This window comes from Pollicipes pollicipes, unplaced genomic scaffold (genome assembly GCF_011947565.3).
Source record: "Pollicipes pollicipes isolate AB1234 unplaced genomic scaffold, Ppol_2.1 Scaffold_6052;HRSCAF=7182_pilon_pilon_pilon, whole genome shotgun sequence".
Lineage (NCBI taxonomy): Eukaryota > Metazoa > Arthropoda > Thecostraca > Pollicipedomorpha > Pollicipedidae > Pollicipes > Pollicipes pollicipes.
The window spans coordinates 9,729,619-9,755,654 of NW_023596805.1; the positions used below are offsets into that span (position 1 = coordinate 9,729,619).

The 26,036-nt window shown below is 49.2% G+C and overlaps 1 protein-coding gene across 1 annotated transcript in view; it reads right to left on the reverse strand.

Moving 5' to 3' along the window:
- LOC119104768 (uncharacterized) overlaps window positions 1-26,036 on the reverse strand; it is a 179,734-nt gene that overhangs the window by 88,710 nt on the left and 64,988 nt on the right. Inside the window, 4 exon segments of the mRNA XM_037228487.1 lie at window positions 82-189; window positions 6,579-6,658; window positions 9,107-9,223; window positions 14,579-14,655. Coding sequence (XP_037084382.1) covers window positions 82-189; window positions 6,579-6,658; window positions 9,107-9,223; window positions 14,579-14,655 — 382 coding nt within the window.

Sequence of the window (26,036 nt, forward strand, 5' to 3'; positions counted from 1 at the left end):
TTGAACTATCATATCAGATATTATATCCACTATCCGAGCCATGTTCAACTAGCCAGCTCGTGCCGCTTATCCGCTCCTCACCTGTCAGCACCACGACAGAGTCCACCCGCGAGACGACCGTTTTGGCGTAGTCCAGCCCTCCGACGAAACAGGGCGCAACGGCACCACAGCACCAGGTACGAACGGAACCTGCAAAATGGCGGCACTGGTCAACAGGGATGGGGAAATTCTGACAAAAAGAGTGTAAGCTAATTCGGCAGCTCTTCATGTAACAGCGTTTTTAACCGATCCTGACTACGTCTAAGAAAGGAAGGATTTAAAACTCTTAACAAGGAACCCTGTTTCTTTTTCCTTGATTAGTAACATCCGCAAAAAGTCTCGAGTCGTTAGCCGTGCGCGTAACGCGCGAGTAGTATATCAGAAGGATGAAAGTACACAAATTATGGTTCATTTTGCGCCAGTTTTTGATGATTTCATGCGTAACATAAATAACTGTAGCCCACCTCCGCTATGGAGGATTTCTTTCCAGAAAGTGCTATTAGGATGACACTGCAGTCTGAGGCTTATTCATTCTACTGTGCAGTCAAGAAATTGGCGGGAAATTGGCGGGAAATTTTCAAACCAGCCGAAAAATTGCAGGAGAGTATTCTGAGGATACTGCACTGGTTCGAATAAAGACTGCCTACAGGACATACGAATGTGTACAGGCAGATAACTGGCCACATTCACAAAGGTCAGATAGGCATGAATAAGCTGACGCCAGGTCCCCCCCCCCACTTCCACGGCGAAAAGCAGGACGGGAAGGCCAAGAGGACTGACTAAGACAACAGACAGGCTCATCAAACTGATCAAATGGTTGCGTTCAAGAGACCCAGAAAAAACAGCGCTTGATTAGAAAAGGGAGCTTTCTGACATTGTCAAGGACGTTTCGAAGCGCTTGCCTTCAAATGACCTGACTTCAGCTCTAAAACGTTCCAGCTATTGTGATATGACCCTGGTGTGCAAGGCAGCGCAACAGCGAAACGTCAGTTACGAAGCCACACGGCCCTTATTGTGGGTGCTTCGGTGCCCTGACGTTATTGCATAACTTCGGCTGTTTTAAGAAACTTGGTGCGAGATTACGTAAGTTGTTAAATGCATGTGTGAGGAACATGATTTATATGGATAAGACGATAGAAATAACCTTTCTCCTCGGAGAAAAACCAGGAGAATGGAAACATGGATGCGTTGATATTTCGGCAACATGCATTTATCAAAGCGAATAGCAGAATTCACTTCTGTTAAATGAACCGCACCAGCAATATCTGATGCATTTCGCAAGACAGTCCACATTATGAGGTTTGTGTACGTACATTTTCTTCAAATATCAATGCGTTTCGGTAGTGCTTTCCAAGAGGCAATTCGCTATCATTTGTGGGCCCAGGCCTCCTCCCCTCCACCTTGTGAAGGAAGGGGTTCAACTCCTGGGGGACACTCGATGTTTAAGTGTATTTTGAGGAGTAGGACTAGCCATTTTCCCATGCTCAGCCCCTTTCCTGACTTATCCAGCAATCTCCAGCATCGCCCGCGCAGGCGTCGCACATCGCCTCCACACTGCAGATTTAGGGAACCGACAAGTTGACAGGTGTGAGATAAAACGTCTTTTATTGTCCTCACATCGTACATCGATCTGAATGAGGTGCGAACAAGTTCAAAAAGATCGTGCGCATCTGCTGATACTAATATTGCATGGATTCCGTTCTAAATTCACTTGGCTGACACCGTGTTAATGTGAGGTCTACGTCGGCGAAACCGTTGATTATCGAAAGATAGTGAAGGTCGCCAACACGTTTAACTGATTGTACGATGGCGTCGCATAACCAATGAATCACTGCCAACTTGGTGAATATTATATGCGTGTCTAGCCCTGGCAAGTCAGTGCTGGCATCTGGGCGCTTTCCGTCACACGTACGGCCCCTGGCAGACGGATGGTGACCGAAGGATGGTGACCGAAAATAGTTGGGCGGGACAGAACGGGCTCACATGGCACCGGATGGAACCGGAACGGATCGGACAGAACCGGGTAAAGTCTCGCGAGGTAGGACGGAACTAAACTAAGCAGTTGCGACGGGTTAGGACAAGATCAGACTGACCCGAACCGGATGGGACCAGGTAAGACTTTATGGGGCCAGATGGGGCTGGCCACGACCGGATGGAACTAGGTAAGACCTTACGAGGCCAGATGGGGCCGGCCACGACCGGATGGAACCAGGTGAGACTTTATGGGGGCAGATGGGGCTGGCCACGACCGGATGGAGCCAGGTGAGACTTTATGGGGGCAGATGGGGCTGGCCACGACCGGATGGAGCCAGGTGAGACTTTATGGGGCCAGATGGGGCCGGCTACGACCGGATGGAACCCGACAAGACCATATGACATCAAACGGGATGGGACAACACCAGACATGGCTGGACGGAAATGCACGAAATACAACTGGGCCAGACGGGGCTGACGCAGACGGGACAGGATGGGGCCGGACGGAACCAGACGGGGCCAGACGTGACCGGACGGGGTCAGACGGAGTTTAACGGCACCGAACGTGACCGAATGGAGCCGGGCGCTGCAGAACGGGATCAGACAAACGGAATGAAACGTTGTAGAGGTCAGAGGGCACCGAATGGGTATCTAGACGGGACTGGACGGTACTGAACGGTACCGGATAAAACTGGACAAGACCTGATGGGATCGGATGAAACCGGGTGAGACTTGGGACTGTGGTTGACTAAACGAAGCCCTTTATCTCCAGTCCTTTCAGATTAGAGCGTAATGTGGGTCAAATCTTCGAAAAAGCTTTCCCCCGGATTTTTAATAGATGTTGGGGTAGGTTTGGCCGCCTTAACCCGCTTAGGTTCTCTCTTAGCTTATTTTGCCGACCCACACACCTGATCCAGACATCCTGAGACATCATCCGCCGAATCTCTAATGAACTCCCACGCCCTATCCACGTACCCTTCCAGTCAATAAGCAGGCATGTTCTGGCATGTCTACTCATAACCTGCGTGCATTTGCATGCATGCTAGCCAAATTGTTAACCTTGGACAAGTTGGCGATGAATACGCCTCCCCCCACTGCGAATTCTTGTGTACATTCCTGTAAATCCATCTCGGAGAGGGCAGTTTTCGTGGAGCGCGACGCGGATGCCGTCTCTATATGTAGACGACATAAAACCCATGTCCGCCTATGTATGATGCTGTCTATATATGTGGGCGACATACGTAGACGACATCAAGACGACATACGCTTATGCATAATATCTAAATATGTAGACAACATATTTAGACGACATCAAGACAACATCCGCTTATGCATAATGTCTAAATATGTAAACAACATATTTAGACGACATCAAGACGACATCCGCTTATGTATGATGTCGTCTACATATGAAGACAACACGTGTAAACGACACCAAGACGACATCCCTGTCAGACGTCGTCTTGATATGGACCGCCATCGATAGTCATCGTCATCGTCATCGATAGCGTCTTGGCACAGCCCATCAAGCCAGCATACCAGGAACCGCTACGGCTCATTTCAGTCACAGCGCTGCAGGCCTTCAAGCAGATAGGAACGGTCGGCTGAGCCCCGTGGGTCTCAAAGATGGGAACGGTCGGCTGAGCCTCGAGGGTCTCAAAGATGGGAACGGTCGGCTGAGCCCCGAGGGTCTCAAAGATGGGAACGGTCGGCTGAGCCCCGAGGGTCTCAAAAAGGTCTCTGGACGAGCTCAAGAGATTCGCAAGGGTTTCGGAGAAGGTTAGAAGGCAGTTCATACGACCATGCAAGGTCCTCGCGAGCATTTTCTGTTGCGGTGGAAGTGGTGTCAATGAAGGTCTCGAAGATGGTTTCGACATCGCTCGAGGTACTCACAAACACTGAAAAGGAATTTAAAAAGCGTTCCCATAGGCTTGAGGCTCGTGGCTGTTTTCAGACCTGCGGAGACTAATCGGAGCCCACACAATGTCCTGAAATGCTTCTGAGTGTGCTCGCCATTCCTTCATAGCAAGTCATGTTCCTTTCCCACGTCGTGACACTGAGCCGCCTGACGTAGGCAAAGTTCTAGTTGGATTTGTCCACGGGGAGAAGGTACGGAACGGATATTAGCTGGGGAGGTCCCCAAAGTCGTTTGGTCATTCATGACTGAAGAGCCGTATGTAATGAGTTCGAGAACGCTTGTTGAACTTCGGCGCCGTCTACACTACTGGGAATCCAACACAAATGAGAAGCGAAGAAACCAATGACGTCCATATGCGTAAGTGGTCATGGAAGAGGCACAGACCGCCTGGAGGGCATGTGATACTCATGCTTTCAGCGCAGTTAGGACATTTAAGCTCGAGACCAATCTAGCGCAAAGCATGTGTGCGAGTAAGGTAAATGACTTTGAGGCCATGAACCATATTGAACCATGATTGAACCATGAACCATGAACCATGATTTACGACTATTGCATTTTGAGAGTGCTAGTCAGATAATATTGCATTGATTCGCACTACGCTCTGCACAGGGACTGACGAAACACGTGTTGAGCTCAAGGCGAATTATTCATGAGGCGTACCAAGCCTAGATTTCTGAACCCTTCCACATGTTTTCAAGGAATCCATTCCCGGATTTTAATGCTGCCGACAGCTACAAAGGACGTGCGTCAGAAAAATCCCTCACAAAATGCTTTGAAGATGGCCAAAACGAGTCGCGTAATGCAAGCGAGGTCCTTGATGCGCAATGCTACGTCGTCGGCTTGGTGACTCATGTCACGTTTCTTCAGTCTCCGATACCGCCACACAGACGGAGAAGTGCAGTACCAAACATGCATCGAACATGTGGGTGAACGAAACTTGATGCTTGCTTCTACACAAGCAAATTATTTTACTACAACACCGCCAGCTTCCAGGAGGACATCACCAACTTATCGTCAACAGCTTCACTAGGCAACAACAAAGCGAACTTTCGCATCGTCTTTCGCCCATTCTCCGCTCTGAAAGATAAGCGCGGTCCTCAGCGGATGATGACGTCCACGAGAGAACACACGGCTCACAAACCAAACGAAGCACGCATGTGGAAGCGCCGCAGTGGACCCAGAGCCCGCTAATCAAACCTGACACCGTGGGGCACGCAGGGCGGCACGTTACCCGAGCGATGATCAGTGTAGAGCAGCTCAAACCCGCTGCGCAACCCCGCTTAACCGCATAGGCCGAGCGGCGAGACCAGTCGATACCGAGTCCGAGTCCTAGACCTAGAGTCCGAACCAGAGTCCGGGTCCGAGTCCGAGTCCGAGTCCGAGTTCGAGAGTCCGAGTCCGAGTCCCAGTCCCAGTCCCAGTCCCAGTCCCAGTCCCAGTCCCAGTCCCAGTCCCAGGCCGAGTCCGAGTCCAAGAGTTAGTTTGGCCCTGGCGGCGCGCTGCCCCCGTGCCGTTAGGCTGACGGTGCTGACCGTGCGTCCTCGCGGGCTTCCGTCTTGCCGAGGTTCGCAATCTGCGGCTCAGGCCTCTGCGAATAGTCAGCAGCGGGTTCGCCGCCATGGGTCTGTCGCCCCTGTGGAGACCGGTCGTGCAGCCGCATATTCCGGCTGAAGTGCTCTCGGGAGCAGGGACTCTCGAAGCCGGATCGTGGCCGGCAGGGCACCGCGCAGAACGAGTGTTTCAGTAATGGAGAAGCTGCTGTGCAACTTCTGTGGGGTTAATAACCAGGCTGTCTGAGCGTCAGGAACAGGAGACACGTCCAACGCTCGTTTTTTAGCCTATGGACTCAGTGGGTTAAAATACCCGGGCTGTCTGAGTGTCAGAAACAGGAGACGAGTCCAACGCTCGTCTCTTTGGCCTATGGACTCAGTGGGGTTAAAATACTCCGGCCGGATGGACGTCGGAAACGGGAGACGGGCCCAACGCTCGTCTCTTTAGCCTATTGACTAATGAGATACTGACAAAGCTCGCACACTACCCGCACTGAACGTGCTCGCGTGGACTGCTGTTCCGGTTGCTTTAGACTGCAAAGTGATCAACAGAAGCTGGACGAGGGGCTCATGGACAAGTGGCAAGGCCTACATGCACATATATCCAATAATGGTATGGCTGTCTACTTTGTTCAGTGCTTTCTCGTGACAACTGTTCCTCTCCGTTAACATCCGCCGGTTTTCCGGACATGGCTGACCCGTAGTAGCTGGTCTGTATCGTTGTATGCTCACTTTTCCGTTCTATAATAGCACTCTCCGAACAGCTTTCATGCCAACGCTTGGCAGGCTTACGTTGGCTGTCGTACGCGCCGTTTCGCGATTTGTACGAAAACTTGGGTACGGGCGTTCCGTTCTCCGGGAGAGAAGCCTACCTCTTCTACGCAATTTGTGCCCCTCCCTTATCCACAGAGTAGCACTACATCCCTAGGTCGTTGATCTCCCCGCCCCCAGGGGAATGAACCCCGCTGACGCCACTCAGTCACAGTATGCATTTGGTCTGACTCCTCAGCTCGGGCGTTGGGTCAAAAAGTTAGGAGAATGGGCGGGGGGAGGGGGAGAGGAGGGGGTGGATGGCGTCACTCGGCCTCCAGACTCACCTCCGATTCATCCAGAAGTATATCAATGGGTTCACCATGGCGTAGGACATGGCCAGCCAGTAGAAAGCCAGGAACAGGTGCTGAAAGGGACGTAAACACGCGCCTTAAGACCACGCGTGTTTCACAGCGTGACGAACCTGTTGATCATCAATTGCGTGTTTGTTCCCACTTCCATCCGCTGCTTTTTGCTCGGCGATCATTGCGCATACCATATAGCACTGTTTTCCACACCCCAACTGACAAACGCAAAACACTGCGAGTCACAGCTGGGCCATGTTCAGCTTCAAGCGCAGCAAACGTCCATACCATCCACACCATCTATACACATCATGGCGTTCAAGACATGGTCATGTCCTGGCGCTGCGCAGAACTGCTGACATCTATTAGTCAAGTCAAGATGGACACATCTAAGACATAAATAAGTATTTGTGAAACAGCATACAATATGAATTTCTTCGGAGGAAAAGCACATTTGAAAACTGCGCCACAATTGGTCACAAAGTTTGAACCACCCGTAGATTCAGCCTAGGTCGTAAAATTTGAGCTAACGCAACCAAAAACATACGAGTTTCAACCATCACGCGCTGACCAAGAACGGACCGGAAAGAGCTCCGCCTCCCTTGCCAATTTTCTCCGTGGCGTAAGCCGTGTGAGACGACACAATGCACTGCACATGCAATGGGTGCGTGATATCAGCAAATATATGACATTAAAACCTCTCTATGAACAAGGATTACGTTCATAAAAACACGCTTTGTGAATCCATAAAAAGTTTTCTATTAACGGTACAACAAAACTACATTTAAGCATTCAGCCGAGCAACAACTGTTTCCGGCGCAGGGCAGACAGCCACATTTCAGCAATCCCCCGAGACGCGCGATGAATACAGGGGGTCGCTTGGAAAGGTGCCACGCTTTTCTGAAGAAAAGTCGTCTGCAAAAAGCGTAGGCAACATTTGGCACATTAAATGAAATAAAAACCATAGAAGATACTATACAGATATAGATATTGCTATCTCTTAACGGTACAACAAATATAGACATAGATATAGGTATAGATACAGATATAGATGTAGACATTGTTGGTGAGCACATTTTGCATCATCACCTAGATAATCATGAAGTAAAGCACACAGAATCAAATCTGTATCGAGACAAGCTCTCATTGAAGACGCGTCACTCGGACTCTTAAAACCAATGCTCCAGTCGGAGATGAACTTTGACTCACGGGCCTGTACCCAGCCGATGCAGGTGTCAGTCTGCCTGTCCCATCCGCGGGTCGGACCGAAAAGAAAGCCTCTTACGGGGCGTCATCAGCGAGCCGAAAACCTCGAGTCCTCGCTCAAACAACGCCTAGGCACCTCCAAGTCGGTAACCCACGGAATCTTGAAAAACTCCGTCTGATCCCATACAAGGTCCAAACGCAGCCAGCACTAACTTCACCTGACTAAGAAAGAGAGCCGAGACAGTGCACCTGCACAAAGGAGACGACCTGCAGCCTCTGACACTTTCACCTGTGGTTTTCCAAAACGACACACCAAAGGTCTTTGTGGATGAACGTGATTTTCATTGAACACATAGTCCTCCGAAAAAACATTTTTAGTTACATTTTATATTTAACCACCCAATTCAACGCTACTGGGGCCAGTAGCCCCAGCCGAGATGCGCGTAACTCCCTGCACTCATCCGAAGTGGCTACTTGGTACGCGACAAGCAGTCGCGAGTCAGACACAGGTCTGGTCAGTCAGGCCTCTTTCAATATGAAAGAAGCACTAACTTAAGCCGAGACGAAGCTACAACACAGGACCTATGGGATGACGTTTACCAATTGGGGTTTTGCCAGTTGGCAATGAATTTGCTAAAACGATGCCGATTTCTATACAGTGATCAGCTTCAATTCATCTGCCTATTCCCCAACCTTCGATAGTCCCAAAAATTCGATGGAATAAAGTACGCTTTGCAATTTGAAATGACCTGCTGCATAGACTGACTCGGGGCATGCAATGGTGGTGTTCATAATACGCAATACAAAATTCAAAGCGTTGCCTTAAGCCCTATGTTCCTCGTACACATATACTGACATTCTTGATGTTCCCTAGTTATAAATCTATAAAAAAGGCGCCAACTGGTCAGCTAGTAAATTCACATCTCTATGTCATACTGCTTTGCTTTTGAAATAAACGAAGTACTAGCCAAGGCAAAAACAACGAAACAAACAAACATGATGTTTAGGCGTCCCAATGCCAGTAAAGAACGCACTTTTGCAGAAACTGTCGAGAAATGCCATAGTTATCTTGTCCAACTTTGTTCATTCAAGCCATAGTTGGGATATTTTCCTGAATAAGTTATGCGTGCACATACCAGTTCACATCATGTTTTACATCTTGGGCTAGAGGTGCCCGAGGAGTCAAGTACAAAGAAGGAATAAACGCTAATAAGCATAGCATGTAGCACCTTACTTATTTGTGTACAGACGAGAGACTGAGTTTCAAGTAAAAATACTCAATAAAGCATCGTAGAAACACTCACCTGCACATAGCTGGTCTTCGCCAGAGACGTGTCGTGGTAAGTGTACACGAAGTACACCTGATACGGCAACCAGGACAGGGCAAACATGGCCACCACTATGATGAACATGCGCACGATCTGGCGACAGATGAGGGTGGGCAGTCAGCTGAGCATTGCTCACCGGCGGCCAGAGATTCACCGCCTTTCGCCGGGTGGAAGACAAAAGGCACAGAGAATACTGGAACTATGAACGGTCTGCAAGCGCATCACCTTCGTATGTGTCGCATTTAACAAGCACAGCATATCGTATCCGCTATCGTTATCGTAACGTTAACAGTGGCCTAGTCGGAATGTACAAACCAAACGTACCGCACGCATGCTGGCGGAAGCACACAAGAAAGATACCACCGTCCGTCGGACGTGACCGGATTGACATCTAAAGGGCGCCCCCCCCCCCCCCCGTACCACTGCGACGCCCGCGCCCGCGCCGCCAGCTGTTGTCTCGTCGCGGTGGTCAGCTGATCACCGGCAGAAGTGTATCTATCCCAGCTACCGATCGTTGTACAGGGAAGGGAGGGTAGGGTGTTGGGGGTAGGCTGAAACACTGCATACCTTGTGCGGTCCCCAGAACTCTATATCGCTGTTGAACACTGCAGCTACCTCGAGTTCTCCGGGGCAGTACACCTTGCCCACAGGAAAATATGTGGGACATTAAAATAAACATTGGGATAATTATAAGCAGACCCGCCATGTGGGCGTTGTTGTCATAGCTGGCCAAATATATGTATATATATATATATATATATATATATATATATTGCGGCATTCTGGCTATCCATAAGTTATTGTTCGCTTCCCAAAATATCATCAGATGCCAGTGTTTTTCACGTCGCCCAGGTCAACAGCCTTTGATGCGATAGTTACCCCACTTTCACCGCTTGATTTTGTCATGTGTATTCTTAACCGCACGTCCATTGCACCACCGTATTTTAACCGAATTTTCGCTCATGCCTTGTGTACTGCTTTCATTCTCTCGCTCATGTGTTATCATGCCACTAACTGGGTTGAAACGTTGAGTGGTCTTGTCCACCGCGCATAAAAGCAACGCGGGATTTGTCATTCTTGCACACTTCAATCTTCTCCATTAACCAGATCACATTTACCTCCATTGCACTACACAACACAAAAAGTGCACTGCAGGGCAAATCTCTATCTCCAGCACTTTTAGGTAAGTATACAAAGTTAGAGCCAGTCCATTCAAAAAGCTCGATTAAAAACTCAGCCAATCAAATGTTCGGCAACGGTAGATAAGGTTAGATCCGATTACGTAAGTTATTCAGTGCATTCGCGAGGAACATTGTTCACATGAAAAAAACGGTTGCGATGGCTTTATTCCTCGGAGGTAACCAGGAGAGTGGAGAACTAGATTGGTTGATAATTCGGCAACACACCTTTATAGAAGCAATAGTCTGGATTCAATTCTAATTCTTAGACATGCCCTGTATCGTAGTAATGGCTGGCTATCACTCTTTGCTTAATCCCCGGAATGGTGGTGTCCTGTGAAAACTGACCTGCTGTTTCAAAAAAGAAAAGAAAAAGAGTGGAATCATCGGCAAGCAATTATAAATTCACGTCTGGTGTTGCTGCGATCAAGGCATGTTGCCGAAATATCAGTCAATATATTTCTCCATTCTCTTGGTTTTCTCCGCAGAATAAGGCATCCACTGTCAACTACTGTCTTATCTAGATCCGATCACGTTAAGTCCACGGCATATGGATGTCTGCTCGTATTCAGGACTGTCTTCTCGTTTCATGGTGCAGGTCATATTGCACAATTCAACGTTCAGGGTCTTTGCCAGCATTTCCAACGCATCCTCATTTATATCCAAACTGATCACTTAAGCGCAAAGACGAGCTAACATTGATTTCATCCCGTGTCCCGTGCTCTGGTCTTTGCTGCCATTGATGACGGTTCTCGTTGCTTTCATTCATCATCTTTTTTGCCGTTGTCATTTACATCCATCATAAAGTCATCGATAACTGGAATTTATGGCATTGGACGCTCGAAATGAGCCTTTTCTAACGGCGTGAAAGCATACTTTCTGGTTTCATCTGAGTCATGACTGTCAGGCTCCGTGTGAAGTGATTTTGCAATCGACCAAAGTTCCGGTACTGAACCAATTTTAGGACCTCAGCTGGCAGTCATGTCCCAGTACTAATCGGAAACATCCAATCTTTTTCCGGCATCGAAAATTGCCACCACTATTGTGGCCATTCGTACCATGGCCTGATATTTTCCGCAGGGTGTTTTCTTTGAGCAGCCACTAACAACGAATTATGGGAAATCTTGTGAAAGCACTTAAGCCGGCGGCGGCATTGCCGTTCACAATGATGGTATCAGCATGTTCATTACTTTGATAATAACGGTGACCGATGCAAGAAGTTCATCCGCCATGATCGACCACATAATAGACAGGAGTGCGAAAGTACGGGTGGTAATTAAGCAGTGCGATTTGACCAGTGTTATGTGTAAGAACTTACAGCACTAACGACAAATCTAATTATTCCAGTCATGCCGAGAGCGAGACTTCATGGGAACAAACAAGAAGGTAATGGACGCAGATTATTCTGGTTTTAAAACCTTCTACTTTACGTCCTAGCATTCCCAGAGTTTCCTGTTACTCAAAATCCATAGCCTGTCCATACCGAGTTCTCATGATAATCTGCTAACAGAGGATATTACTGGGAAACGTTGACGTTCACTCAGCCATTTCGATATAATCTTATAATGCGGTACTGTCATTGCACCCAACTATTCGTTCAGGTATGTGACGGAATCCTAATATGGATTTCAAATGAAAATCAGGAATGAATTTACAAGGCAGCAGCCACTCCACAGACGGTCACATGTAGTTCCCAAGTGAAAAATGTGATCGATGCCTGTTTTTTTTTTTAACGCGCATCAATGTCGGCCTACGCATGCGAGCGTCGCCTTAAAGAACCACTTTCTACCCCCTTCCCTCCCCCCGATGTGGTGTGGCCGGCAAACCTTCCACAGCTCACCATCAACTCTAACACTCGCACGGGTGTGGGGGGGGGGGTCAAATTGGCCCCCCGGCAGGTTTTTCCGGAATGATTTCCGAACGGCGCGGTGTAGCCGCTCCAAATTTTGCATAGCTGTAAACAATTGAACAGCAAATCGTTTGACATCAACAATTTAGATGCACGCTTTAAGGTCGCTGGCCTATGGCAGGTCAAAGTTAGGCCATGGTTTCAGCGAAGGCAATTTTTAGGAAATCGTCTAATCTGATACAATAACAGAGTGTTTGACGAAGCCATATATCTCTGAGATGCTTTCTTAGGCACTGCAAATATTGAATTAGCAAATTACTTTGACCTAAGGTCAGGTATGAACGTCAGACCGAGGTCACAACCAGCCTGATTTATTACTCTAGGGCTTGCTGTATGTGACAGTTTGTGGTGCTCATTTCGAATTTATTGACAGCAGGAACCGCATTATATCTGTTGCATTGACTTCCAAGAGATCAGATATGGTCATTGACCTAAGATGACCTGGTCGACAATTTGTCGTAGGAACATACCGCCTAGCGTAACCTTTGTCGCTTATTCAAATACAAAACTCAGTGCAGTCTTGTATGATCTTGGTCACCATGACCTTCAAAAGGTCAAACAAGGCCACTGACCTTAAATGGGCTTTTGGCCTTTTGCTTAAAAACGGTTGCCTAGGTTCTGGGGGCACCTTGGAGACCAGCCTGGAATTAGAACTTCTTTGACCTTATTTGACTTGAAGGCCATAATCTAGGAAGCTCAAACTTTGACGGAAGTCATTTCACGTACAGATCAAGACACCCTGTAAATTTGGTGTCTCTAGCTTTCTTAGTTGCTGAGATCTCAGGGGGTCTAATTGATCTCCCCCCAACCCGAGCGAAGGTCGTCCTGCCGGCTACCCGGGCGCGTGTTAACCCCCTCTCCCGTAATAGTTCTTGACATTTTCGGTCCTACATGGAATCGCTCATCGTAAACTACTTCCAATTTACTCTGCCTGCAAAAAATAGAAAACAATAAGGGTAACAAGGAGTAGAAACACGTCCTGAGTATCAAAAGCATTTCCAGTAATGCACTTTGTTGTCGGCCGCAGCACTCTGCACGAAAACGCTGTATTAGAATCTGGGGGAATCTGGTAGAGTCTGGAAGCTCGCTATCTAGTGCGCTCATTGCGCAACATTGCTAGGGTATCCACCACCAAGAGAACAAGACTTCGAGCATACAAAAAAACAACAAAAAACCGGGCGGCAAATGACTGGTTTAGTCACAGTCCGGTAAAGTCAGAATGTCTGCTCAAGGCGACCGTCGCACGGCCGCGGCGAGGCACGAGTGCTCGCCGCGTGGGAGAATGACCGCCAACAGGGCGCGTGTGGTTACGGAACCCTGCGTACTTTGAATTACTCTCAGAAGACGATTGGTCATTGAACGGACTTTGCACTCTATTCGGACTGCTCAGTATTTACTCCTTAGTTGCGATGGAACTTCACGAATATTTATTCGAGATGTGTTGCGTTAACCTAAACAACTGGTCACCTTCCAAACTTCTTTCACATATGGCGTCCGCCGTTTTGCAACATGACCAGGTTATGTACGTTATAACTCTAAAAAAAACAACAACAAAACGGTGCAGTGAATCGTGGCCAACATTCCTTTGAAATTTTGATTCGTTGTCTAGAGGAAACGAGAAGGCACACAACGTTCCGCAACCGCCGCAGTTTTTAACCCCACCACGCCGCGCAGGTTCCACCGTAGCGCACCGCCATTGGTGGAAGGCCAAGAGGGATCAGCGACAAAAGGGCAATCCGTGCGTTTGTGACGCGTGGAGATCACAAAAGCTTCATCTTTATCGTGGACACATTAACAGCTTCATCTTAACCGTAGACGTCTAAACAACTTCCACTTTTATCCTGGATATGTAACAAACTTTCATCTTCATCCCGAGTATTAAAAAAAACTTTCACCTTTACCGTGAACGTCTCAAAAACGTCCATATTTATCAAGTTGAGTTTTCCAGAAAATCGGTGCCACTCATTTGCCCGATTTTACTTGAACTTTATTTAGCACATATCGGTTATATTTTCTGTCACAAACCTGGCACATTGCGCGTGGTTGATGCATTACACCATTAATTCGCGCAGAAAAATCGCATTAAGGGCTTCAACACTGCGCATTCTCTGTTGACAGTACCGGCCAATATGCATTTTTATCTATTGACCTCATTTGACCCTAAGTCTTCAAACCATGCCTCAAAAACACGTGTTTTGCTCGACGGGTGTTGATGCATTTTGACCCAATAAATCGGCAAATGACTTAGACAGTGTCAGCTGTTAATTTCCAAGAGGCGGGTGTTTGCGAAGAAGACAGATCAGCATCCGTGCGTCCACGGATCATTGACTTACCATCACGCCTCAGATACATTGCACGTACCTTTCGCTTGGATTTGATAGATGTCATTTGTCGGTCTGTCCTCACTCCAATACTCTGAGCTCCCCACAGTTGGCGGCCTGTAAACGAACCAGCATGACGTCATCATCTGAGCTCCCGCAATTGGCGGCCTGTGAACGGACCAGTACGCCACCGACCCCCCCCCCATATATATATATATATATATATATATATATATATATATATATATATATATATATATATATATACAGGATTATCATCAATGTCAGACCAGAGGTATGACAGTGGGCCACGTCTTGGGACGAGATTAGTTTCGTCAGAAATCCCGCACCCGATTCTAGATCGATGAGTACTGCGGATGTATACGCAGTTGGCGCCCGGTGGACAGCAAGTTTTACCTCGGTAAGTCCTTAGATTAGCGTCGCACAAACAATATCATTGACCTGCTATGCGAGCGCACCAGTGGATGCCGCTCTGCAACTTCATGCACAAGCTGGTCTCAGTAAACAATCTTCTGGCACTAGGCACCACCAGCCACTAACCCGCGACCGGCCAGGGGACTGCTGGCCGGGCGCTCGAGCTCAGAAAAAAACGAACGTTTGCCGGAGCATCAAATTTAATTACTTGTTTATCTATTAAGTTGGCCATCTTTTTGCAAATTTTAAAGTGTAATCTGCCCCGGTCAGCGGCGTAGGCGAGGAAAAATGGCGACTTTCAAAAACTTTGACCACGCATAACTTTTTGTGGACCATTTGTTATTGCTTAAACTATTTATGGTAACCGATAATGTCGGTACCTACCGTTTGATAATTTCATATTTTTGAAATATACATTGGTGGTGAGCTGAGATCTGGCCAAGTTGTGGCCATTTTCGTAAAGAAATTGTAAACTTGTATGTACTTTGTATAGTTTTGTCTTTTGTGTATGAGGAAAAGAGTGCTAATCCAGTGTTTGCTTCGGGCAGCTGACTTGCATATCACACCATCATATGACCACAGAACACATGACACTTGCCCAGGTCATGACCTCCACTAAGGACGGCTTCTGCAAAATACATACTGACCTCTAAACAGGCAGTTTTATTATGTAATTTTGGGCTCAGAATTCGAACATTGCACCGAAAACATGTCCTGATATCTCTATAATGCAGAATGAGGTGACAGTGGGTCACGTGGGAACACACAACTTCATATGAGGTCGGCCAAGATCAATGACCTCTGTCGCCGAAAGAGGAGGGGGCACGAAAGAGGAGAGGAACGAGCGCGACGCGTGTTAAACCACCCCTATATCGTGTTTGTAGAGCTGATGACGTGTGATATCACGTACCAACGTGCCTGTTCTCAGATTTTACAAATAAATTGCCAGGCGTCGAAAAGACTATGTATGATGCATAAAAGACCTATGGGATTTGGATGGTTTATGAATTTGGGCTAAGTTAACCTGAGCTGACCTCTAGGTTAGCATGAAATGGTAGTTTTGTGTCTGGAAATTTTCCCCGCGGCTGTACCTAATAGAATAGACTTTTCAAAAACGCATTGTGAAAGAAAACAAAAACTGTTGTTCTTGTACGCTACGTACAAGAACAATAGCTTTTTTGAAAGGTAACCCGACCAATTTTGGAAGGCGACCCGACCTGACTTGACCAATGTGGGCAAAATGGTCGGATTGGACTTCCCCAGTCTTAACGCTCATTTGCGTTCTCTCAATATCCGACTTGGCGTAATAACATGTTTTAACTGCAAATATCAGAACGGCCCTTTTTCCTTTCGTGACATCTAGTGGTCTCACATTTTGCCTACGGCCAAAATTTTGGTGTGCATTCTTCATGATTTGATAAGGCCTACACAGGTCTGCAAGCTGGAGATCACAGGGGAAGTCAAATTTCCCCTTCCCTGTCGAAAGCGATTGTCTCAGGCCCCCGGCCGGACGCAGGTTGAAACGTCGACTCGAAGCCATCTCGGCTCTTAAAATCGGATTTCTATCGTGCCAAAATTGCGTTGCGAGATTCGGGCAGAATCATGCTTCCTTAAGTGATGCACGTTTCCTCACTCTAGATGCGAAGAATGACGAGTAACACTCGCCGTTTTCTGTGTCGGCTCACGAATACTCGCGGGCGAATCCTTTATTTAATCTGGGTTGCAAAATTGCAATTAGTTGCATACTGCGGCGACTCCGATTTGACGTCGTTGATGTCGGCACTCGCATGAAGCCGCAGAGGCCAGTGCGCTGCCACCATTGGAAGACGGCTGCCACCATTAGAAGACGGCTGCCACCATTGGAAGACAGCTGTCACCATTGGAAGCAGCTGCCACCGTTGGAAGACAGCTGCTACCACTGGAAGACAGCTGCCACCATTGGAAGACGGCTGCCACCGTTGGAAGACGGCTGCCACCGTTGGAAGACGGCTGCCACCATTGGAAGACAGCTGCCACCATTGGAAGACACATACAATAGCTGGCGAGACTTTCGTACCCCGGCGAAGTTGAGCCGTCCACCACCGCAGCGTGAGCACGGATCTATGAGAGGGTTGGTGGGGTCTCCTGGCTCTGCGGCGTTCTGGTGTGCAATTGACGCTGTGCAGTGTCTCCACAAAGATCCGCTGAGTTCAACTCCTACAGCACAAGGCTGTTGTGTCACCGCGGCTGAAAAGCTAGCCTCCGCGGCGGTACCAGTGCGCGGAACAGGCCCTGCCTCCTACCCGAACGCACCACTGAAGCACTCCGTACGCACTACTGTTGATAAACGGCGTCGCTTACAATTTCAAATAAGGTTGCACGTTGCACGTTTAAGTGCTAGGAACCGATGTCATTGTCCAAAAGTCAGGCTTGCATGCTACGGTTAGAACTTTGAGGCCCTTGTGGTCTAGTTTCATTTCGCTTCCAGCTGTTTGATGAAGGGAAAACATCCAGTTACGGCGATGTTTATATTCCTCAGGTAGGCGTGTTGACTAAAATGGACTGCAATATTTAAACATATGCCAATATATCCACACATATACCACACCTGGTTAAAGCTTTTGAAGTGCACGGCAAAACCTATAAGCTTCCATCCATCATTATCAATGCCAAACGATCCAGTTCGTTTAATGACTTGAGTACACAGATCATTCACGTGACTGAAAAGAACTACGTCGGGTACTATCGTCAGCCAGCCATTGTGCTGGCTCTACGAAAAAGTCGTGTCCGGCTCTTTTACCAGAGGGTAATCAACATCTTTGACCCCAAAATGACCGCTGATGCCCCGCGAACAAATTCAAATACAAACATGCAGCTGACGTTCAAACTCATTTCGGGTATGTAGTTCACCAGTAATTTCACTAGTAATAGTAATTTCACACTACAAGCAACGAACGGCGGCCGCACATCGCACGTATCTAGGCGCACAGAGAAGCTAGCCTCTTTGTGCAATTGAGCGTAGAGAGGGTGAGACATTAAGAGGGCAATACAATTAACATCATGCCTTTTGCTCCATGCAGCTGTTCAAGCTTAGTTAGGTTTTATGATATATATCAGATAACCAGTTATGGAATGTATAAAGTGCAAGTTTCCCGGGCCTGGTGGGTGCCGGCCCCGCCGCGGCAGACGGCAGAGCTCAGGTCCGTCGAGGTGAGCTGCTGGACTCAGGTCCGCCGCGGTGAGCTGCTGGACTCAGGTCCGCCGCGGTGAGCTGCTGGACTCAGGTCCGCCGCGGCGGGCGGCAGGACTCAGGTCCGCCGCGGCGGGCGGCAGGACTCAGGTCCGCCGCGGCGGGCGGCAGGACTCAGGTCCGCCGCGGTGGGCTGCTGGACTCAGGTCCATCGCGGTGGGCTGCTGGACTCAGGTCCATCGCGGTGGGCTGCTGGACTCAGGTCCGTCGCGGCGGGCGGCAGGACTCAGGTCCGCCGCGGTGGGCTGCTGGACTCAGGTCCGCCGCGGCGGGCGGCAGGACTCAGGTCCGCCGCGGTGGGCTGCTGGACCGAGGTCGACCGCGGTGGGCGGCTGGACTCAGGTCCGCCGCGGTGGGCTGCTGGACCCAGGTCGGCCGCGGTGGGCGGCTGGACTCAGGTCCGCCGCGGCGGGCGGCAGGACTCACAGGACAGGACAGGGCAGGACCGCTGTGGTCCGCCGCGGCGGGAGCAGAGCTCGGGTCTTCGGCGGCGGGCGGTAGGACTCAGGGCCGCCGAGGCGTGAGCAGCATGCCATCGTGCTTGTGCAGGCGACTTCAACCGTAAGTGACTGTGTCGCTGTAGCCACACTTACATGCGATCTTAAGACATCCTTTTTGTTTGGGCCAGGTGAATAGGTTACCCCAGGCTACGATAATGGCATTATGGGGTCATATCGGAAATGAGACTTAATGTTCCGCAAAATCGTTTTCCACATTTAGAAACACAATGCAGTTTTCAAGTACCAAGGTATTCCCTGCTTTCTTGCAGGTCTGTAAAGGTCAAGTCTTTTTACTTGGATTAGCTGAGTGTCTACTTGGATTAGCTGGATTAGTGTGATTAGCTGAGTGTAGCTGAGTGATCCCAAGTCACAAAAGGAGTCAAGCAACATGTGCCGAGCTTGTTGACCTGAGAGGTCACTCAGGGTCAATTGAGTGGCCTCTCAGGCCAACAAGCATCCGCACAGTTGAAATGTCCATTGCATTGCATGCGATACAGTCCCACTGCCGGTAGCTGCAGTACTTAACACGATGGGATGGCGGAGCAAACCCGATGCAGTCATCACCGTGTGAGCAGTTCATTCACACTTGCTTTTTAGATCGACTTGTGGCATCTGAGGTCAACTAAAGCCGATGAGGTTGGTATGAGAATGCATGGCACACAGTACGCGTACCGGTAGCTGCAATACTGAACGAGGCGGGCTGCGGCGATCATCGCCTAAGCTGTTTATTTGCACTTGTTTTCTTTTTGTGTCAATTTGTGACATCTGAGGCCAACTTAGGCCGCTGTGGTCGCGCATATTTCGTATCGCTGTATAATGTACAAATATGTGCTACGATCATCGGACACAGGTAACTTTAATTTGTTAACACTTTAAGCTGCAATTAATTGGGATTATATGCATCTGACCTTTGTCAGGTCAGTGGTAAAGTTACATATAGTACCACGTATTTCCCCCATCTGTTGTGGTAACCCCAGCTACGACGCTACCGTAACATTCATTGTAACCTAAAGAACCGTTACGAATGATTTGTATTTGTCAAAGACCTGCGCATATCGAACGGGTTCAGAGTCATCCGTTGCATTGCGACAATGATCATAATGCAAATGTTTTGTGATGAAGACCCAGGCCAAACAAGCGCATTCTAACTCTTTTAGAAACGCAGCGCAACTCTGATCACAAAAGACAACAGGGCAGCTAAGATGCTGCAAGCAGGCACTACTAATCTAAGGTCATGATCTTGCTCAGCCCTTGGAGGACCAGTGTCACTGACATGCAAGCTCCCATAATCAAAGTGAGTTCAAAAATGAACGATCACCAAAAACAGCGCTTCAGTACCAACCATGGCGCAAACTATGCATGTTGGTACTGAGCCGTTTTACATTCATCTGACCCGTCATGATCTTGATCGAAGAAGTTCACTGCAACCGGTCACACAGTGGTTGTCGAAAAGATATCGATGTGCTAGACCTTAATAAAGCAATATTGCAAGTGTGCATGCATAAACGCCACCTAACAGAGCAACTGGGCACGTTTGACCCAGCCCTAATACTAATGACCCGGACTCTGACCCTCCGACATGATGAGGCTCGACATCGCTTAGGTCAAAATCGGTTGGATTTATAAAAAAGCACACAACATGCCACAATTGCCAACATGCGAACTGCATAATTAACAGAACTACACGTGAACTGCATAATGAACATGGCGAGAAATAAAGCTGACGCAGCCGTCACAACAGGCCACAACTCACAGCCCATCATTGAACAACTGCGCTGAAAAACTAACGAGACGGGTATAAGATGTCAGTATGTCAGCTACGAAAACAAAGCACCACCATATCGTTCATGGTCAGCAAGCTATCCAAGACAAACATCCAAGGTTCTGCCGATACCCATCATCTCACGGGATTTCATGCAATTTGCCGTGCGGTGCCGCATTTAGCTGTGGTTATGCCATTCATGCGATTAGCCGTGTTTTTTTCCCATCTCAGTGAAACCACTAGCCGGCCAAAGCAACAAACCGATGGACGGTGCGCCAAACTCAGGGAATCAGCGGCCTGTCCGAATGTGTATGCCCGCAAACCACTCAGAGCTGTCTCGTCATCTTGAAAGTTCGAATTACAACGCGTGATGAGGGACCGGCACTCAGGGTAAACCAGTTTCATCTTCGCGTAGTTTCCCAGGCTTCCGAGCACCGGTCCTAACGACTTGAAATACAGCTACAGATGAAGCTGGCAAGTTAACTCTCCACTTGAGGAAGTGCTACTCAGGGTACAACAGTTTCATCCCCGCGTAGTTTCACAGGCTTCCGAGCTCCGGTCCTAACAGCTTAGAATACAGCTACAGATGGAGATGAAAAGTTCACTCTCCACCCGAGAACGGACCAATGGCAACCGCTGCACACTCAACATTACCAGGCCGGCGTGGCGCCTTGTCAATTCATCCTCATCAGATACCTGGCGGCAGCACGGCAGGACGGCAAACACTCAAATCACCCTCTCCCACATCGATTTCGCCCGGAGTTGAACATGTTTGTGCGCTTGACACGTGTCAACTAACGTCAGGGCGGGCGCGTCGCGCGAGGCATGTTTGGGTCGCGCGGCGCGCGCTGGAGCGGCGACAACCGACGCAAACAGATCTGGCGCTTCACATCCACGGCGCGTGGATACGGCCGCCGCAGCCGGGATCAGACGGAGAACGTCCATCCACTTCTGGCCAGAAAAGGATGGACGTTCCTGATCCGTGTGGGATCAGGTGCGCTACGGATGTTGTTCACCTGTCACATTTGATTACAGTGGGCGGGGGGGGGGGGGGGGGGGCACGAGAGTTCTACTAGATTCGATGGTCGTGAGGAGCAGTTCTCGGATTTGCTAAGCGTTCCTCGTATTGCTCTTTACGGGCCGAGGTCTCGCGTTTGTAGAGGTGGGAAGATCACCAATGCATTGTTGGGCAGTCTAAAATATTTGAAGTTGCTTGATCCGATGCATATCAGGGAAGATATATTTATGTACTTATAATCTGTATCTGCCTTCACGCACACAGTCACAGGCAGTATATGCCAATCAAAATGACATCCTCCTCCTCAGACATACAAAGCTCATCTCACGCTGGCTCCACTTTGTTGATTACCGTCCTGTGCCACAGACCGCATTTACACACTGGCCGAAGAGCCCGTGTACTTTGGTGGGCATTAGGTGGTGACAGGGGACGGTCTGTCTGGTAATAAAAAAGCTGGTTTAGGAAAGGTTAGATGAAGTACATTTCCTGATAACTCAATAAACTATCGCCCATAGTTGCATCCGAGGTGATGTCTTTCAACGGTCTCTATCTTCCAGTTATAGTCATTTCATTCCAAAATTCAAGGCACTGGTCAATGAACTAGAGCACATATTTAAAGGTCATGTTATTCCCTTAGATCATTCAGCATGCGAAACAGATCAAGCCTTCAAATTCAGAACAAAAAAAAAGAGAAGATTTCTTGATTGCAACTACAAGTCTGCCATTTCAGCGCAGAATCCCATAGATGCGCGTAGTTAAAAATGAACCAAACTGGGACTGATATGGACTGGTTACCGATCCTTTCAAGCGTTCAACCGATCAATTTAGCTTTGTCTTGAAAAAAAACAAATATCATCTGTCACGAGAGCCTAAAGATCGGCCGGGGCCGCGTCGCTAGAATCAACCCGGTAGGTACTCCGAGCTGGGACGGAAGGGCCCCTCTACCCACATCCGGGGAAGGCAACGTGCCCCCAAGTCTTCTTCCTTTGGGACTCCTTGCCGGGAAAGCTGAGGGGCAACTTTACCCGACTGCTGCGAAAGACTCATTTCCAATGTGCTGACGAATCAGCTTCTTTGTGTGATCACCGCGGCGCAGGACCAAGGCAGTCGGGGCCAAGCACCAGGCCACTAGTTACAATATCAATATAACCATCGAGAAGTGAGGCAGGGCAATGTTTGGCCGAACACGGATCATCTCCACTCGTGCAAGGATGACAGCTGATCGTCATTGCAACGTCCATACGCAATGTCGTCGATGTTGCGTCATTGCAACGTCGATACGCAATGTCGTCGATGTTGCGTCATTGCAACGTCGATACGCAATGTCGTCAATGTTGCGTCATTGCAACGTCGATACGCAATGTCGTCAATGTTGCGTCATTGCAACGTCGATACGCAATGTCGTCAATGTTGCGTCATTGCAACGTCGATACGCAATATCGTCAATGTTGCGTCATTGCAACGTCGATACGCTCGTAAAAAAACTCACAACGACGTGTTACCGCTGTCCCATCATATCGTTCCGTCGCACGAGATCCTCGCCGTAACCAGCGCAGTTTAATCACCGCCACATTTCGCTGCCGGCAATAGGCGAGCATCGCGACATTCAATGGGATTTCAAGGGATTGAAAAAGCGACTTCGGCCTGCAGTCGGACGTCGCTTGTCGAGCCCTCGAAATGGCGTAATTCTGTAAACGGATTTGGCTGCGAAGCGAATCGAATTCGAATACGGCTTTCAGTGCCTCTTGTGATGACAGGGCGAAAGCCGAGCGTATCGTTCGTTCCCGAGCCGAATTCGGCCACCCGAGCAGCGAGAGTCTGAGACAAAACAAGCCGGCTTTGTTGTAAAATCAGCCGAGCCACACAGCTTGCTCACACCAGCAAACTGGCACACAAATTGGAAGACGAGGGCTTAGTTGTGGCGAGCGAGCGGTCCTCAAACGTGACGGGGCGCTACGCTGGGTTCTTTATCCCATCACGTACCTCGCTTTATGTAGCCGAATATACGTTCGGCACAAAGACTGCCTCAAACCAACGCGAAATGCTTTTCCAGACCCGCGGACACCAGCTTGTAAAATCGCAAGCCGGCAGCATGCCAGCAGTGATACCGCGACCATCAGAGGATCGTCCAAGTGGACCGAGTAGACCTCCGAGTCCACCACACCTTCAGGCACAGCTCAGACTTCACGGGATGCTGGCTGGCTGCGATGTACGCACAGTTCAATGATGGCCCTGCTGGTTTCTTCGGACCAAACTGACGCGCGGAGCGGCACGAGGCCGAATAATACGGCACAGCAGAACTGGGTGGACCCGGGTTTGGTGTGTTGGTACGGGACCACCAGGGAAATGTTGGTATTATTTTGCTGCTGAGAGGGCAATACGTTGTCGATTTTAGTGCAGGTATGCAGTGATGAGTGTGACTTGTACCTACGCGCAACGACTCAGGGGCCTAGCGTTTCTGAAAACCTTTGTGAGGTTTAATTTGCAAGTCATTTCACATTCATTGGTTCGCGAGTATGATAAGCTGTCTTTGCCTTGCCAACTTCCCACGATTCAGCCCGTCAGTTATTGGTATTTTTAGTAACTTTAGATTTCGTGGAAGGCACGCTTAAGGCCAGCTTAGTCATGAATATTTACGAAAGAATTACCGGAATGCTGCTCTTTTCCTTACCTTATTTCATGGGATAACCACCTCGTCGCCTCAGGCGTGCAAGGCGCGTGCCGCAGTAAATGAGAGGCCTCTCATCCAAACCTGGCTTCTGTACGTGTTCCTAGACGGGCCCGAACCAAGCTGTACTGCCATGCCAGTGACTGAGGAGTACTGCCCTCGGATAAGAAATATCTTGTAACGTATGTATGTATATGTATATATAACATACTATTTATATGCTACATACACACATGTATATATCGTACTTATATATTACATACCCCCACATATATATATATATATATATATATATATATATATATATATATATATATATACATGTCCGGATAAGAAATATATAAAAGAGAAATACCCTATGCTGTGCTAACCAACTTTCACGGCGGGGCCTTCGCGGGCGGATTCTGTGGCCACCACCTCCTTGGCCCAGAGAAAAGCTGCTGGTTTCGTCATGCAGTGGCGAAGGGTATGAAATCCAGGACGAATGTCGTCGCGCCACCACTGTACAAATGGGATGTGGTCAACCAAGATTACCCGGCCCCGCGGCCGTCGCTTCGACGCGCTGAGAGGCGTGTTGGACCCTCCGGTGTTTTTTTTTTTGTTGAAATTTGATCCGAACCCTTTGAATGGATGGATTTTTGGGATCAGCGCTCACGCTAAGCAGTGCTTGTTGTGCGAGCCCTGACCCCTACCATCCGATCGCGCAATTCCAGGCAACAGCAGAATCTAGTGGCGGAAGCTTAACGTGCCGCAATGCTCGGCACGGTCTGTCCTGCCCTCTGACGTCAACTGACCTTTAGTGCGACCGCTGCCACCGGCCGCAGGCCATACCTGTCAAGGTATGAGCGAGCGCCTAAAGCGACTCGAACCCACCCCGCCACGGGTGGGTGAATCGGGAGGCAGGCGCTCTTTCCAACTGAGCCACCGGGACGGACAAACTTCTAGGCGTTCTGACTAGAGAAAGGTCAGAGGTAGCATCGTCCGATGGATGGCATTAATCTTAAGTTTAATGAGTTTGGAAAAAAACTTACTCCTCATATGTTGGGGTGGCTTCAACGCACACGCAAAAAAGCTATGCTTGGAGAGTATAGTAGTTAAAGTCGATTACGCCCCACGCTGCCTCTAAAATCATCATTATAGGAACAACAAAAATAATAACAACAGCAGCAATAACAACAACAACAACAGCAACAACAAGAACAACAACAACAATAATAATAATAGTAAAATAGCCGGGTTCAGTGCGAGAGCCCACACCCTCGGCACGGCTTCGCTTCACTGAGTCCAAGCCAAGCCGGGCCAAGCCGGGCCAAGCTTGCTGTCCGCGCGGGCAGCGAGAGCTGAGAGCGTGGCAGCGGTAGAGTCGGCGCGACTGCCCCACCGCGCCAGCGATAGGGTCGGCGCGACTGCCCCACCGCGCGCGCGGACAGGGTAGCGAGAACTGAGGCGTGGCAGCGATAGAGTCGGCACGACTGCCCCATCGCGCCAGCGATAGAGCCGGCGCGGCTGCCCCACCGCGCCAGCGATAGAGTCGGCGCGGCTGCCCCACCGCGCCAGCGATAGAGTCGGCGCGACTGCCCCACCGCGCCAGCGATAGAGTCGGGCGCGACTGCCCCACTGCGCGCGCGGACAGGGTAGCGAGAGCTGAGGCGTGGCAGCGATAGAGTCGGCACGACTGCCCCATCGCGCCAGCGATAGAGTCGGCGCGACTGCCCCACCGCGCCACGCTACTGAAAATGAGGGCCTCTGGCATGTGTATTCCATGGGTGTGGAATGCCGGATGACAGCATGCAGCTGTGGATGCCTCGAGAATGGAGCATGACGAATAAAAAACGTGCCTTTCATATCGTATTTCCCTCGTGAAATAGGGACGTGCTCTACGTACT